This window comes from Cryptotermes secundus, unplaced genomic scaffold (genome assembly GCF_002891405.2).
Source record: "Cryptotermes secundus unplaced genomic scaffold, Csec_1.0 scaffold2193, whole genome shotgun sequence".
NCBI lineage: Eukaryota > Metazoa > Arthropoda > Insecta > Blattodea > Kalotermitidae > Cryptotermes > Cryptotermes secundus.
This window is the reverse complement of record NW_019724786.1, coordinates 216,266-232,977: the sequence shown is the minus strand read 5'-3', so window position 1 is coordinate 232,977 and position 16,712 is coordinate 216,266. Positions and strand designations below refer to the sequence as shown.

At 39.2% G+C, this 16,712-nt stretch overlaps 1 protein-coding gene across 2 annotated transcripts in view; it reads right to left on the bottom strand.

Moving 5' to 3' along the window:
- Positions 1–884: 884 nt before the first annotated feature.
- Positions 885–16,712, bottom strand: part of LOC111863110 (lysine-specific demethylase 7B) — a 34,607-nt gene continuing 18,779 nt past the window's right edge. Inside the window, exons 10-17 of one of the 2 annotated variants that reach the window (XM_023849140.2) lie at positions 14,438–14,644; positions 12,938–13,254; positions 12,296–12,435; positions 11,290–11,449; positions 8,816–9,003; positions 6,927–7,129; positions 1,979–2,069; positions 885–1,333 (exon numbers count right to left, since the gene is read on the bottom strand). In XM_023849140.2, the coding sequence (XP_023704908.2) occupies positions 1,254–1,333; positions 1,979–2,069; positions 6,927–7,129; positions 8,816–9,003; positions 11,290–11,449; positions 12,296–12,435; positions 12,938–13,254; positions 14,438–14,644 (1,386 nt within the window). In that variant the 3' untranslated portion in view covers positions 885–1,253. The remainder of the gene's footprint in view (positions 1,334–1,978; positions 2,070–6,926; positions 7,130–8,815; positions 9,004–11,289; positions 11,450–12,295; positions 12,436–12,937; positions 13,255–14,437; positions 14,645–16,712) is intronic. The other variant, XM_033750924.1, reaches the window with a different exon arrangement.

Genomic DNA, 16,712 nt, shown 5'->3' with positions numbered 1-16,712 from the left:
TGCTAATTACCAACTGATCACACGTTTCAGGCAAAACATACATCCAAAAGGCATACGAAACTGACAGGTTCACTTTCACTAGTACCTAGATCAGAACTTGAGACTACTGGAAAATCTGTAGTGTGGCCATAAACACATGATGCAGTATCTATCTTACCATGGCTTTCTTTTAAGTACCTTACCAAATAATTCGAATTCAGCATTTTGGTCATGAAGAATGAAATTAAAACAAGTGTTGACTATTTTACCCACTATACAGACCCTTCAAACTAAGCTCGTGGCAGTATGATTCTACCTCATCATAACAAACCACACCAAATAAATTTAGAACTCAACAGTATACATTTTCTAATATTGTCCACAGCTTCATAAAAAAAGTTTTTGATAGGCTGAGACACACCACATGTAAAACCTTGCATAAAACTTGGAATTCACTCACTCAAGTCTTGGTTTTGTGAATGTAAAAAAGAACTTGAGCATAAAATTAAAAATTAAATTTAGATGTACCAACCAATGCAGAAGTTCAACTTGAAGGCACACTTATGATGAAACTAAAACTGCACATATCTGTGGGTGATTATAAGAATATTTGAAAATGTGCATAAAACCAAAGTGCTGTCACAACTTTGTCTACAGTTGCACACTGAAGCAGTATGCATTTTAAGAACAACACCTGTGTAAGGCTTCAAGCCTCACCCCAATATGAAAGGTGATATTTGAGCAAAATACTCTTACTGGTATAAATAAGATAAAAATTACAACTCTCTTTTTCTGAAATTAGGACTGAAAGCAACGAATGAGAGACTGAAAAGTTTCACAAAGAAAGTTAGTTTGAATCAAGACATTCAATTGCAGTGTTTCATCCAAACATTCCTCTATGCCCCTTTCACAGTTAAAACTTACTTCTTGTATTGTTTGCAACAATAACTACAGTAGTTTCTTCTTTTTAAATTACAAATATATGTGCAACTACAAATACAAATCTCTTAAGGCCCTTAATAAAATCTGTTCTCTTAAATAATATATAACACAGCATGTGAAGTTTGTGATAATATTCTTTTCTCCTCAAATGTAAACATTTCACATCTGAACAACTGTAGGAATTTTCCCACAGCATTATTCAGCTGAAATGGGCCAGTCTTCATATAAACAATCTGAAGAACTCTGTGATGTCCTTCAAGCAGTTCCTACTATAGTCTGCCTTTCTATCATTTGAAGTTTACTTCACAGCTGAAAAAAAATTGTATTTTAATTTAGAACTTCATTTTGTGTATTTTTAAGATCTTTCCAAGACGCTGTTTTGCTGTTGCCATGCCTTTCTTGGGCTTACGGACTGAAACAAAAACAAAAACATGTCACATATTAAAACTGCTATACTGTGTTATATTATAGAAGAAAATAAAACAGATAGTTTCTGTCTGTTTCCATTTACTACAGGGCATTCTGTCTTTCAAATGTTCATCAAGTGATATTTAATACAAAGTAGTTCTCCTTAAATCATCAATCTGGTCATGTCTAAATTCAAAACAAATTGCTACAGCAAAAATATAAATAAGAACTAGTGAAAATTAATATCCACATTTCTGGAACATAAAAATTGAAGTTAAAATTAGCAAAGTCTTAAGTTCTTAGGCCCATTGATTTAGTAATGTATAACGAACATGATCATGATAACAGCTGAATGCAACTACTCTGCAAATTTATTATGTGACAATGTCTACACATTTTTAAAACTGATAAATGAGACAGAATGTATGAACAAAACAATGTACAGGCACAAGGAGACTTGCAATGGCATAGCATTTACACAATTATTCTTTTAAACTGATAAATCTGTTCACTTTTTTTTTTGGACTAGGAAGGATTTCCATATACTCATTTAAACACATAAACAAAACACACAAAAGCATGATGCCATTAGCCTTACATCCTTTATACAATAACGCGCCTGCAGGCAATGGTAAGTGAAAGTACTCACATTTCACTTCAACCTTCTTCATTGGTGAAGTTGAAGCCTGCGGTTCTGAAGGCAACTTTGGTTTCTTTCTGTTGTACAGCCTCTTTGGGGACTGAAAATGTGCATTAAATACATTTATTTTAAGCAGTCTTTAAGGAATTCATCCTGTTTTGTGTTAGTACTATATATACATATTGTAACGGCCGGATAATAGTCGCTGCGAGGAGTAGCCGAAACAGGAGACACGGAAAGCACAGCCCCCAAAAAAAAGGAACAGGGGTACACCGTTAGGCTATTCGGGACGAACAGCCTTAAGGAGGCAGCAGTGTGACATGTTGCACAATGGAGGACAACCCCTCCCTCCCTCAGCAGTGACGTGGCAACTCTGGCCACGGTGACGTGGTGGGTGAGTCAGCGCTCCGTCCCCCCCTCCACACTGTGACATGGCACGCAACACCGCTGTCGACACGGCGTCAGGCAACAGCAGTACCGATTACATAACGGGCAAACACTGCAACTATATAAGGGAACTACACAGCAGCCGAAGTCAGTTAAAAGTGTATCAGCAGCCGAAGTGAGTTCTCAAGGTAGCAGCCAATGAGTTGAGTTGGAATCTAGCCAGCAGTGAGCCATTAAGAGTTGAGTTGGAATATAGCAGCCATTGTGGAAAGAAGAACCGGACGCGTGTGTGATAATCAGTGATAGCCTGTGATAACTGAGTAATAGTTGGGAGTGTGTGATACAGTGACACTTGTATAGCTCCCGTATCATAATTAATACGTGTATACTACTGAANATATATATATATGAGTTTTCATTTTACCTATAAAAAAAAAAACCAAATAACTCACATTCCACTGAGCATATCTGAGTTTCCTAGGTTGTACAGTGTTGCTACATGTTTTGGTTCATAGCACCATCATCAGGTGATACATAAACAAGTCTTATAATACTGAATTGTGATTTCTGTATGGATCCATATACTGTGTCTTTTGTCATCTATTATGAATAAAGTGACGATAAAGCATGCTTCTCTCAGATATGCACAATGGAATGTGAGTGAGTTATATATGTTTATTTTTGTTGTGTTTGACAGGTAAAATGAAATCTCACACACACACACACACACACATATAAATATGTGGGTAGGCTGAAAAGTAATGCACACATGCTTGTAGAGCGCGAACAAAAACAAATAGCAAGATCGGACAAAAAGTACATTAAAGTACAATTCTTAAGTTTCAAAAGCATATATTTATTTTTCAACATAGTCACCGTTAAGGCTAACACATTTCTCCCAACATGTAACAAGTTTTTTCATTCCGTACTGAAAAATTCTTCTGACTTTTCTCGAATCCAGGACTTTACAGCTGCCTTCACCTCATCGTCCGAGGTGTAATGATTACCCTTGAGGTCTCTCTTGAGTAGAGGAAAAAAATAAAAATCGCAAGGCGCAAGATCGTGGGAATAAGGAGGGTGCAGAATCAGTTCAAACTTCAGGTTTCGCAGAGCCCCTTCAGTTGCGCGCGAGGTGTGTGGACGAGCGCTGTCATGTTGCAAGATTACTGGCGCCAGGCTGCCTCTAACACGACAAACTCAACGCAGGAGGTGTTTTAGAGTTTGTATGTACTGAGAAGAATTTACCGTTGCCCTTCATTCCAGAAAATCAGTGACATAAACTCGGTGAGCATCCCAAAACACAGTCAAAAGAAGTTTTTTGGTGGATGGTTGTGTTTTGAACTTTTTCGCCTGAGGAGAAGACAGATGTCGATATTCAGCGCTCTGTCTTTTCCCTTCTGGGTCGTAACGATGGACCCATTACTCGTCCCCCGTCACAATATTCAAAAGAAAGTCGTCTCCTTCGTCACGGTAGCACTGCAAAAGTTGCTCGCAACATTCCAATCCACGCTGTTTGTTTTCGTCTGTGAGATGGCGTGGTACCCATCGTGCACAGATTTTACGGTATCCCAACTGTTCAACACTGAAGCTGACACGTTCCTTGGATATTCCAATATGGTTTGCGATGCGCTTTTGAGTGATTCACCGATCATTTTGAATCAAATCGTCGACGAGTTTGCAATGATTATTGTCTGTGGCAGTGATCGGACGTCCGCTGCATGTTTCATCAACAATTATGGCTTTTCCAGGCTCGCAACCACGAAATTTTATTACCCATCGATTTACAGTAGACCTATCAACAGTATCGTCACCATAAACAGCCTTTAAACGACGATGAATCTCAGTAGGAGTCACTTTTTCAGCAGTTAAAAATTTGATAACAGCACGCTGACATAGCACTAGAACACATATCCATACTTCTGCTTCTCGAAATACACTGGATGAACGCAACGACCTCAAACCTGCGCATGCGTATTGATGGGGAATGTTACTTCTACATTCCACCTGGCGCACTTCTGAAGGTCATTTCGTTCGCGCTCTACAAGCATATGTGCATTACTTTTCAGCCTACCTACATACATATAGTGAAACCTCACTTAACGAGCACACTTTGTTCCAGAATCTTACTCGTAATGCGAAACAATTTTTCCCATATAAATTAACGTACAATATGATAATGCATTCCATGCCAAAAAAAATACTCAAAAAATTTTATGTATAACGTGTATTCAAAGAATCATCTGCATCGTTTCTTCTATGCGGAATGAACCAACCTGGAATGCGAATTCGATTTGCAGAAAAAAAAAATCGAAACTACTCATAGTTTATTATTTATGATACATATCTAATTCATTTTTACTAGAAAGCTGTCTAGAGTCATTTGTTTTTGCCGACGCTTCATAATTTGGTGAAAATGCGACACAGCATTATCATTAAATAAATTTGTAGTGCACATAGCCACTGCCTTATTAGGGTGATGCTTCTCAATGTACGATACAACAGTTTCCCATGCTTTCGGCATTTCTCTTATTGCGCCAGAAGATTGTTGCTTTGCTGTTACCTCCTCCTCCTCTGACAAACTCTCCTCCACAACTTTTTGCTGTGAAACACAATGCAACTCCAAATCGTGCAAATCGTTGATGTAGACCGATTGTATATGCGTGCTAGGTCAGCCACGCTCACACCTCGTTCTCGCTTTTCAATGATTTTATGTTTCATTTATATGGTTATTTTTATTCTCTTATGGCTGTCTTTTTGCAGCTTTTCCTTCGGGGACATTTTTGCAAGGGTTATTAAACTTTGCACAAAAAAATCACAAATAATATGTCTGCACAAGTGTGTACATATTATTATGTGTGTGATCACAAGTGACACTAAGATGCTAGCGGAACGAGTGCTAAACAGACTGATGTAGCAAGCGCACAATCCATGACTTTCCTTCCCGTCACTCATTAAGTGAGTCATTTTTTTACAATTTGCTTTGCTCATTAGGCGAATTACTCATTATGAGAGGTGCTCGTTAAGCGAGGTTCCACTGTATATAATTCTAAACAATTAAATTCATGAAGATTTTGTATTCCTTATTTCATAGCTGTTTTGTGAAGTGGGCTTTAGAAAAATACCTAATAACAAGGGCTCATGTTAGAATTTATGCATATATGAATGGGTACAGTTTATGATTCACTGTGTGTGTTACATCATTCCCATGACAGATCCATGGAAACATATGCTTTGCACATACTGTACTTGTACATAAGGCAGCTCTATGTTTGAAACTGTTCCATTTCAAGGACAAAATTGTAACTTTATTCACAGTTTTTATGGGGAAAAGTGACAAAGGAACAGTTGGTTGGTTGGTTGGTTGGTTGGTTGGTTTCTAATGTCACATTTCGACAATTAAGTCATTTGGGCTTTTATTCTCAGCTGGTTAATGTACTTGCAACTCATCTTATATTCAAACACCACTTGGACAAGTTACATTATCCAGGAAAGGGAACAGATGATAAAGCAAAAGAATAAAGGGGGAGATAATAAGGACATAAAAGGAAGGAATCCCCACAAATTTCCAATGGTTCTTTTCCATTAATAGTTATAATGAACTGCAACTTCAACAGGATACAGTCATCATTTCTGTATTTGGCAGGTATATGTGTGTCTCATATTTTCAACATCATATTGAGAAAATGAAAACATACTAACACTAATTTTTCAATCTCAAACTTTGAGAATTTTCATATAACTGTTTCAGCTTTGCACAGCAGCAGGCAACCTGCCTGATCCATCAGAATCATACTGATTGACAATGCTAGCATGAATCTACTTATCGGCAAAATCTGTCTCTCTGTCCCCGCCTTTCCCTTCTCTTTAGCCATGGTAAAGAAGGACTTGACACAAGAACAACTTTCTTTAAACATTAAAAAGGTGCTCTATTAGAAAAGCCAATGAGTTTTTTTTTTTTATAAAATTGTAGAAATGTAGAATGCTTCATCTGATACTGAAGATAGTAAGTTCAGCGTTTTAACTGTCATATTTTTGGTGTCATAAACCAAACTATAACATAAATGAAACTGTCTGCCACCTTCTGCCCTTGTATCATCAGTCATTTACAAGGACAAAAACATTTAAAAGCACCAGATCTTGACTGGAAAAGTCTCAGCAATGTCCTCAACAGAAGATACCTCCCAGCATCTCTGGAAATAAAAGTTTGCTAAAAAGGCCCAGCAATGTTTTTAGCCGATGACACCATAAGCATCTTTGGAAAGCAAAACAACTGGTAAAATTATAACAGAAAGCATGCAACCTATTACCCTGCTTCATAAGAATAGAGCACAGATACAAGTACAGTCAAATCTGAGGATATTCATTTGAAACAAGAACTGCCTTATTCCCTCTATCTTTAACAAAGAAAGAAACAAAGAAAAAGTTATAAATGTAATTTATTACAGTTGTACTTAGACTTAGACCATCTGAATTATTTTAAACAGACAGGGATGACATTACAAAAGGGCACAACGATCTGCACCCACTACTCAAAAATACTGAAATATCTAGGAATCTAAATAGAACGTACCGGCAATCCTGCACGTTTTGCTGCAGCAGCTTCGAGACCCTTCTCCACAGCCTGTTTCTTGGTCCCTTCTCGTGTTGGCCTATCTGTTTTTGGAACTAGAGGGCCAACACGTGCCTTAGGATTCCATGCTTCATCCATCTTCCGCTTTCCTCTGGGTTTGAAAATCAGGTCTTCATCATCTGAACCATCTAATGCTGGGTAAACTAGACGATTAAAAACAAAAAATTGGGGGATATAACAAAAAACGATTAGATATGCAAAAAAATATTATATTTTATTGACTTATTTAACAATGATTTCTACAGTGTACAGGTTAGAGATCATCGAATGGGATAGGATAATTGTCACTGATGAACTGGAAAGAATGAGGACAGAAGTGGCGATGACTCTGATCCCTTGATTGCCTGGAGGTACTGAGAAAAACAACCAAGGCCTCAGTCAGTATAGTTAACCTCCAGCCCAAGAATCAACCTGGACTGAAAACAATGCATGAGCAATAACCATACAGACTGAGTACATACAGGGTGAACATTTAACAGGGTTCATGCCCCAAAGAATCCAAGATGAACTAACAATATCATGTTTTCATTGTTTAGTGTGATCTAACAACTGGTGCATTAACATCAATTTCTGTTCATAAACAGATTTTGAAATGAAAAATATTAATTATAATGACCTCTGACCACTGATCAAATTTACTAAATTAATTATGTCTACAAGATGTGCTATAATTTTGCCTGTGGTTCTGTATGGGTGTGAAACTTGGTCTCTGACATTAAGGGAGGAACATAGACTGAGGGTGTTTGAGAACAGGGTGCTGAGGGTAATATTTGGACCAAAGAGGGATGAAGTGACAGGAGGTTGGAGAAAACTGCATAATGAGGAGCTTCATAACTTGTACTCTTCTCCAAATATAATTAGAATGATTAAGTCAAGGAGGGTGAGGTGGACAGGGCATGTAGCACGAATGGGGGAGAAAAGGAATGCGTATAGGATATTGGTGGGAAAGCCAGAAGGAAAGAGACCACTGGGAAGACTAAGGCATAGGTAAATAAGATAATACAGAAGAAAGAGACCAAGTTTATTTAACAGGTACCAGAGAAATGAAAGTATTCATGCTACATTAACCATTTCACTCATGTATCCAAGGTTGGTCATCTCCTGGTGCTTTTTCAAGACTACCACATTTGAGCAAGGTCAGAGGGTAACACAACATGATAAACATTTCTCTTTCAGAACACACATGGAATGCACAGATTTCTCGATTTCTCCTCGGTCACTAGCTGGTAAATGCAGCTCTACCTCTTGCAGTTCCCAAGACATATCAAGATCATTTGCTGTTTATTTCTTTAAATACTGCAAACCATTAGTCTTACTTATTTATGTATTTACCCATGGAGCTGAGCCCTTCTTGAGGAGCTGCCAATTCTGCAGCTACTCAAGAATTTCCCAGCATTTTATGGAACCTGAAGGTTCATTACCATGTTCACAAGAGCCCTCCACTGGTCCCTATCCTGAGCCAGATCAATCCAATCCATACTATCCCATCCTATTTCTCTAAGGTCCATTTTAATATTGTCCACCCACCTACACCTTGGTCTTCCCATTGGTTTCTTTCCTTCTGGCTTTCCCACCAGTATCCTACATGCATTCCTCATATCCCCCATTCATGCTACATGCCCTGCCCAGCTCATGCTCCTTGACTTGACCATTCTAATTGCAAACCATTAGTCTACTGACAAAAACGGCTGGCTGGCGTGCAAGCCAGCAGCACAGTTGTTGGGAGTGAAAGTGTAACATTACATAGATCTTACATCCACATAGAAGAATTGTTAGTTTTTTCCTGCATTCTTCTCCCAGACATTTGAGGTAAGATACTAGAAACTTACTGTAGTCTTCATCCTGATGAACTTTGTCAATGTTTTCTCCATAGTCATCAGAAAATTGAATCTTTTTCCTTCGAAGTCGTGGAGACGAAATTTCATCCTTAGAACTACTGTGGTCAGGCATGAAGGCTCTGCTTATCGACAGCATTCCTGCAATTGCCTCCCTTGTGGATGGAGATGCTCTGCCAGAACTACAAAAAGTTAAGAATGTGCTCAACATATTAGAAATATATGTATGCTGCATCATCTTCAGGGTTGAGGTGTCTAGGTTGGTGAGTTCCTGTGTATATACAGCATGCAATATCCTCACCAAGCTACATGCTATGACACATAAGATGGAAGTAGCATCTACCTCCAAAATGTTGGCCACACTGCCCACATCCACATTACATAAGTAACAATCATGAAAGCCTGAAATCAGTATATGCAATATGTGCAAAGAATATATTGTCACATGTTTGGAATCCAGACGCGTTACTTCCAAGGAAATGCCAGAACAGACCGTTGCATAGGAAGTAACAATAGCGGTATTATAATTCTAACAGTGAGCTGTTGCGTAGAGAATGCCGAATCTCCCCGGAGATGAGTCTCCACGGTTATAACGAGGGTTCATTGAATAGCAGCGACCAAGGTTGTAAAAAGGGTTGAAGGCATTTGCCAAGTCAGTCGGAACCTAGATGCCATACGATATAGAAGAAAGACAGCAAGAAGTCAGTATTGGGATAGCCGTCACTGAAGACAGTTGAGATCCAGCCATGGCCAAGGTCAGTATAAGCATCGAAGTAGAGAGAGAAGTCAAGTGATACTGCGAGTAATAATAATTGTAATGTGTGTAAGTGTGAGTGTCCAATAAAGATTCGCTAAATTCGAGACCCATGTGAAGTTATTTGTCGCATGACATACCCAACACGTGACAATATTATCCCATATTTAGGAGTGACTATAGATAGGGTATGGATTGGTGAGCAGATTTATTGACCACTTATGGGTTGTAACTACAAATAATTATAACACTACTGCTGATTTCCACACTATTAATCATTCCATGCTAAGGCTTCTCAGTCTGCTTTCACTAGTCATTGCTTGGTAAAAGCTCTTGACAATGTAACCGTTCCACTGCTACGCAACTTTATTTAATGTAATCAACTTTATTAATTTGAAAGCTTAATTGTTCAAAATGAAATGCAGTTAACAAGGGTAGTGAGACATAGGTCAATTCTTCTATGCAAGAGTAAGCGTCTTCTCACGCTTACAACAAGAAACAGGAAGACACCCGTCAAAGGTTTATTAGTGGAAAGCTGCGTTAAAGAATAGGGTAAAGAAATCTTTTGTAAATTCAATACTTGGCAGTTTGTAGATGCCATAACTTAAAAAGAGTGAAGTTTTTGGGGCCCAAGCGACGCTTAAGCATTTGTCACTTTCTGACAGAAATACGTTGGAGTCAAAAATCCTTAAACGCTTGTAAGCTTTAAGCGGAGTGGAGGAATATCTAATTAAGATACCCCTATTTTTCAAAATTAGCCAATCACTAATATTTAAGGGTGTGACAGGGCAGTGACACTGGTGAAAGCAGGAATTGAAGGTTTGAGGAAGCGTCATGTTTTAACGTAAATTCGGAAACCGGAGGTTGAAAGAAACAGATGTAAATTCGGAAACCAGGGGTCGTTAGAAACAGACGTAAATTCGGAAACCGGAGGTTGAAAGAAACAGACGTAAATTCGGAAACCGGGGTCGTTAGAATTAGCCGCAAAAAGTTACACACCGGGCTCCGAAGCAGTTAGACATAAAGGTTACTGACACTGAAACTGTATCAAAAGTGGTTAAACAAGTGTTCAATATAATTCATCCAAACTTGAGATGTGCTTGTGATTTGTGTTTAATTTATTCCCTTTTCTGAGTTGTGGCCCATTCAAAGATCTGAGATAAGAGGTCCTCAGCTCTACCAAACCAACAAAACCCCCTCCTTTAAAATAACCCTGAGATAAATTTAGCAACAAGAAAGAAGAACCTACTAGAGGCGACCCAGCGTGTGAAGAAGAAGGAGGAGGAAGGAGGAGCAAGAAAAGGGCGGTAAGAACAATGGCTGTTCCTCTGCAATGTTTTCACTAGATACTTCATGGTGAAGAATATTAACAAGTGTGGTCCTTCCACTTCCATGGTCACTCCACTGCCTGCTGGTTAATTCTCCACACCTGAACTCTGAACTGTAGTGTCAACTGTCTTAAAATAACCCCTCGGTGTAAACACCCATCGAATACACCGTTCTTCTTTTGTTTTGCACATGTTCATTTCCACGGGAATGTGTTTACCGAGCTGTTGCTTAGAAACGGTTGCATAACCCTGTTGTTCCATTATTGTGTGTATGTTGTGGGTGTTACCTAGCAACAGCTGCTGTTTACCGAGTCACTGCTCAGGAACAGGTCTATATGCAACAACATAAATGTCTGAGAATGACACACATTACTCAAAGCACTTACTCTATATCTTCTAATCTTGGATTATGTTCCCCACGGTCTGCATAACCAGAGGCTTTCAACAACTCTTCAATTCCATTCTTGGGTGTGTCTGAAACAACATCCACTTCACCTGCTACATCCAACTCTGTACTTGGCTCAGACTTGCCATTTATATAGAGGCCTAAAACAGTGACAAGTTAAAAATAAGCATTACATTTACATCATTATTTTACTGTATAAGGGCTGTCAAGAAGAGTTCTATCCCTGTCAATATAACAGGCATCCGACATTAGGAATTTAATTAAAAATAACCCAACTTCAATATTTAAAACACTTTTCATACAAGAAAGATTAGTTTTGTGGCAGTAACAAATATATAAGTAGAAAACAAATTCCGTGACTTGAGTCCACAACCGAACTATGCTGACCAAGTGACCGCCGCTTGTCGGCAAAGTCAGTGCCAACTTTTAGCAAATAGAGGGTGTTACATGGTCAGTGCAACAAATCCCCATGGCCGTTAATTTCGGTTTTCTAGATCGGATCCACTATTTTCTTGAAAGAGCTCCTCAATTATCCTCATGAGGCTGAGTGGTCTGCATTCCAGACCCACTACTTCTCAGAAAATACAGTAGTCAGACCTCTGACCACTAGACCACAGTATATATACTAACTATAATTACTCTCTGTATGTTACCACTGGCATGTGCATTACAAAGGTCAAAACAACACATACTGTGGAAGCCGGACAAATAAATAAATAATATTCTAAATACAAATTAATAAAATTCATAGACATTATTTTTAGATAGTCAGTGGCCAATATTTACAATTGCAGTCAATGTACAGAACAGCAGTCACATGAATAACAAATGTTATAGGCCAAAACATGTAATGTATTAATAAAACATATATAAATGATTATTTGTTTACCCATATCTACTGATGAAACCTCCTATTTATTCAATGCTTCAACACATTATTTCACATACAGTTAAATTTATTTACATACATCACAAACGCAACTTACTTGGTAGTTTAAGTGATGATAAGGATTCAAAGGTGTGCCTACGGTTCTTTGGTAACTCATCAATCATGAGACTATCATCATCACTTTCATCATGAAAATCATACACAGAGTCACTTAACTGTCTGCTGGAATCTTTGGCCCTGAAAATAATTTATCAGTGTGCATTTTAGGATATGACTGACTTGAGCAAGAATAACTGTCACCTTGAGTCAATATTCCTGTACAGAGAAAATGCAGTGATGCTATAATGGAAAGTAGACAGAATGATAGAACATCATAAAAACTGCACTACTATAATTCTTTAACTCCAGGAGTGTTCAATGAGCAAAAATAATTTTCTGTAAACTGGTTCTCGTAAGAAGTAAGTAGTTTCTCAGTATCTGAACACACATAAAACACACAATGTTTCGAGAAAGTTGCAATTTTTTCTTCAGACTGATTATACTTAAAATTGGCACTAAATTTACTCCAGCTTACTGATATGCATGAGTGGCATCTATTAAGAGCCTTTCATTGTTATGTTTACCAGCGAAGTTTACCAATACTGATAATTCATGCAGCAAACATTCAATCTATGTTCTGCCTTCAAATTGTAACCATACATCATAACCTCAGCTAGATATAACATGTTCAGTTACTAACCCAAGTTTCAACCTCATGACAGGTCCACTCTTGAGGAAGCCTGCTGTCTGCTCCTCAAGGACAGGCAGCTTCATATCATCCTCTTCTTCCTTTAACTTTACATGATTGTCTATTGAGCGTCTGGTCAACTTGTTCTCACTAAGAACTGCATTGCCTATGTCAGCAGAATCACTGATCCTTGCACCGAAGGCATTTGTACTGTATGGATATGTGGCAGGTTTTGGCAGTGTCAACTTCAGAGGTGGTCGTGGTGCAACAGGGGCTGGGTTTCTGCTGATGGTTTTCAATGTCAGCTTCAAGGGTTCTTTCATTATAACCTACAACACAAATATTTCTGTTGGCATAGATTTATTTCAAATCAGGAAGACTGAAAGACATAAATATTCTTTTCTTAAAATACCAAGCATTTGATGACTTCCAACATCTGTAACCTTACTGGAATTTAATATTTAACCTTCTACTTGATGCATATGTCTTGTTAATGCAACACTTCATATATGATTGGTTAACACCATACATTTCAGGCAACATCTACACATAAGCAGAGAAGCAAATTTATCAACATACTAACTATCCTTCGTCCCCAACATTTTGTCAGTATTTCCCATTCCACTCTGTGCAGCTTACAGTCTCTATGGGTTAAAGTCAGTGCACTGTGCTTTCATTACTTTTGAATCTGTGCTGAGAAAGAAAACAAAAAGGTCAAAGTATTTCATACTTTTGCCTCCAAGGACCAGCAGGCATGATATACGAGGGCAAGTCAATAAGTAAGTTACAAATGGATATAGAACTTAAACAAATAAAAGTACTGATTTGAAAAATGCTCTTATTTCTCAACATAATCTCCCTGTTCATTGGGGCACTTGTCCCATCATTTTACAAGCCCCTGAAAACCAGCAGCATAAAATTCTTTGGGCTGCTGTCAGAACCAGGCGGTGACTTCCCTTACTACAGCTTCATCGTCAGAAAAATGTTCAGCCAAAAGATGGTGTTTAAGAGGGCTGAACAAATGGGAGTCACTTGAAGCAAGGTTGGGCTATACGGACGATGCTCGAGGACTTCCCACTTGAAATTTTGCAGTGTCTCATTTGTCTTGTTGGCAGTATGGGGATGTGCGTTGTCATGCAGAGCAACATGCCTTTGGTGAGGAGTTCTGATCACTTCCATTGAATGGTCTTACGAAGTTTCCCGAGGATGTTACAGTAGGAGTCGGCATTTACAGTTTGTCCTTGAGGCTGGAATGTGGTGAGCAGTATGCCTTCATGATCCCAGTCACCTCCTGGTTCTGACAGCAGCCCAAAGAATTTTATGCTGCTGGTTTTCAGGGGCTTGTAAAATGATGGGACAAGTGCCTCAATGTACAGGGAGATTATGTTGAGAGATAAAAGCATTTTTCAAATCAGTACTCTTAATTGTTTAAGTTCTATATCCATTTGTAACTTACTTATTGACCTGCCGCAGAATTCATGCTGCTTATATTTATTCAAATTCAATACTTACTGGCTCCTCCATGCCTTGAGGCTGTGAAAAATCCACAAAATCTTTATTTATTGGTTTCTTTTTCTTCCTTTTTGATTCCCTTTCTGGTTTTGGTGGATTCAGAGAATTCAGGAAGCGTTCTGCATGCCGCACTTCCTTGCTCAAATCTTTCAACAGTTTCTGACTCTGAATACTGGCAGGAATTTCTTCTCTTCTAACCTTACTGCTCTGGAAGAAAAAAGTTTATTTAAAAAGGAAAAGCATATGTTCATTATATCTACACTGGAATTCTTTATCATAAAAAAAAAACAATTTCAGATTCATGCCTCAAATAAGATAGACTGTCTGACCTACCCACACCTCCAAACTGTGTGAAACACTGACATTCACCCCTAACTAGATGGGTCTGGAGACTGCTGAAGGCCGAGTCAACGAAGAACCCATGACAAACTTCTAGAATAACAGTAGCAATAAAAAGTAGACGAGAAATTCCTGAAGAAAAGTATGAGCTTAAAGGTGGTGCAGTGCAGATGTGTGTGGAGAATCAGGCGTGAAGTACAGAGTTCTGTGAGTCCAGCTGAGTGCAGTGAAGACAAGAATTTAGTTCACTGCAGTGGCCTCACAGTGAAACAATAATAGACAAAGATAACCTGATATCAACAAAATGAATGACTACTGACGGTGGGAAAATAACCATTCAAAAAAAAAATGACAAATATTACAGCTGATGTCACATGTGAGATCGAAAACAGATCCACCGCTGCAAATGGTTTTAGAACAGCTAAAAGAACTGAACCTGAACATAAGAGCCAGGCAATAACCCAAAAGCACATAAGCACCAGATAAGAAAACTAGTGGCCTTGCAAGAGAAACTGGAAACCTGCCAAAAAGAACTAAAAAGCAAAGTAAGTGCCACAAAGGCTGACCAGTGCAAATTTGAAGGAATAACAACAGGCACACCAGACACACAGCTGAAGGCATCATGGCAGTGGTTCAACAGCAGGCTCAGAATCTTTGCAAGTTCAGCAAGTGACATGAAACATAAAACCAACAACATGATCTGACATAATGGTGACTCCGTACGACCTGGAAGTGACATTTTGGAAGTTTGAGATGTAGCTGGAGGCAGTGGAAGGCTGAACAAGTTGCAGAGGTGGACAGAATTCTGAGACCAGCACCATCATGGTGAAGCCACCATAGTTTCACAGATCACTGCCCTGGGCAGTGTTTAACGATAAGACAAGGCCATGGTTGATAACAGTAGTTTAGCAGCCCAGGAGAAGGCCACACCTACTTGGCATTGTGTGTGATGATATTGGCCAAGCCAATATCATCACACACAGAGTCCCGGCTGAAGCAACATATGAAAACATACCTGGAACACTGAAGGGCCATTACAGAGGCCACTGGCTGATGACAGCCTACCAGTCTCAAATCAAAGCCAGGGCCCAGCTCTGCAGTGAGTCACTACATGTATTTCAATCAGCCATCAAGCAGTTAGCCAACTGGGCCCGTTTCGCTGAAGAAACTTCATCCAGAGTGACGCAGCCTATGCATTCTTCAATGTAGTAAAGGACAGGAAAGGACAGAGCATGGTTTCATGAGTGGGAGAGTTTACAACCAGGACCCAGCTAAGCAGTATGTCACTACAAAAATTTTCAGCAACCATCAAGCAGTTGGTCTCTCCAGTGTGAGACAGCATTTGTGCTCATCAATGGTGTGAAGGGACTGAAAGTGACAAAGCAACTCCTTATGAGTGGCAGAGGTCTCTCAATGAAGCCCTTAACCAGGCCCTAAAGCTAGAGGCCATGGAAGTAGCAGCCGCAGCACCAGCTAGGTTGCAGGAAGAAAAGGCTGGAGCCCCAAACAACAGCAGGGACTGAGCTTCACAGACTAAATGACCCATATGTTGGCAGTGTAGTGTGTCATTGCCAAAAAGAACGCTGACAGAGGCATGACAAGGAGGCAATTCAGGACTCCGGAAATCAATAAAAGCTGATGTGAGATCAGGGCCAGAAGCACAATGTCAATGCTCTCTCCTGAAAACCACATCAAGAAGAACAGACTCATTACCAAAAATTCAGGGCACTGGAGAATATCAGCAAGGTTTGATTTATTGTGGCCATAGCCACAGGTGGCTGGGAGCCAGCTATCCTAAGGAGGGAGCAGTTGAATGACCATGAGACAGGACTAAGTCTACAAGAAGTGGAAGATGAACAACACATCAAATGGAAAGAAAATGCCAACTGCAGCCCCACTTACAAGAGCTACTGGGCCCCTAGGAAGTCCCTTGCAG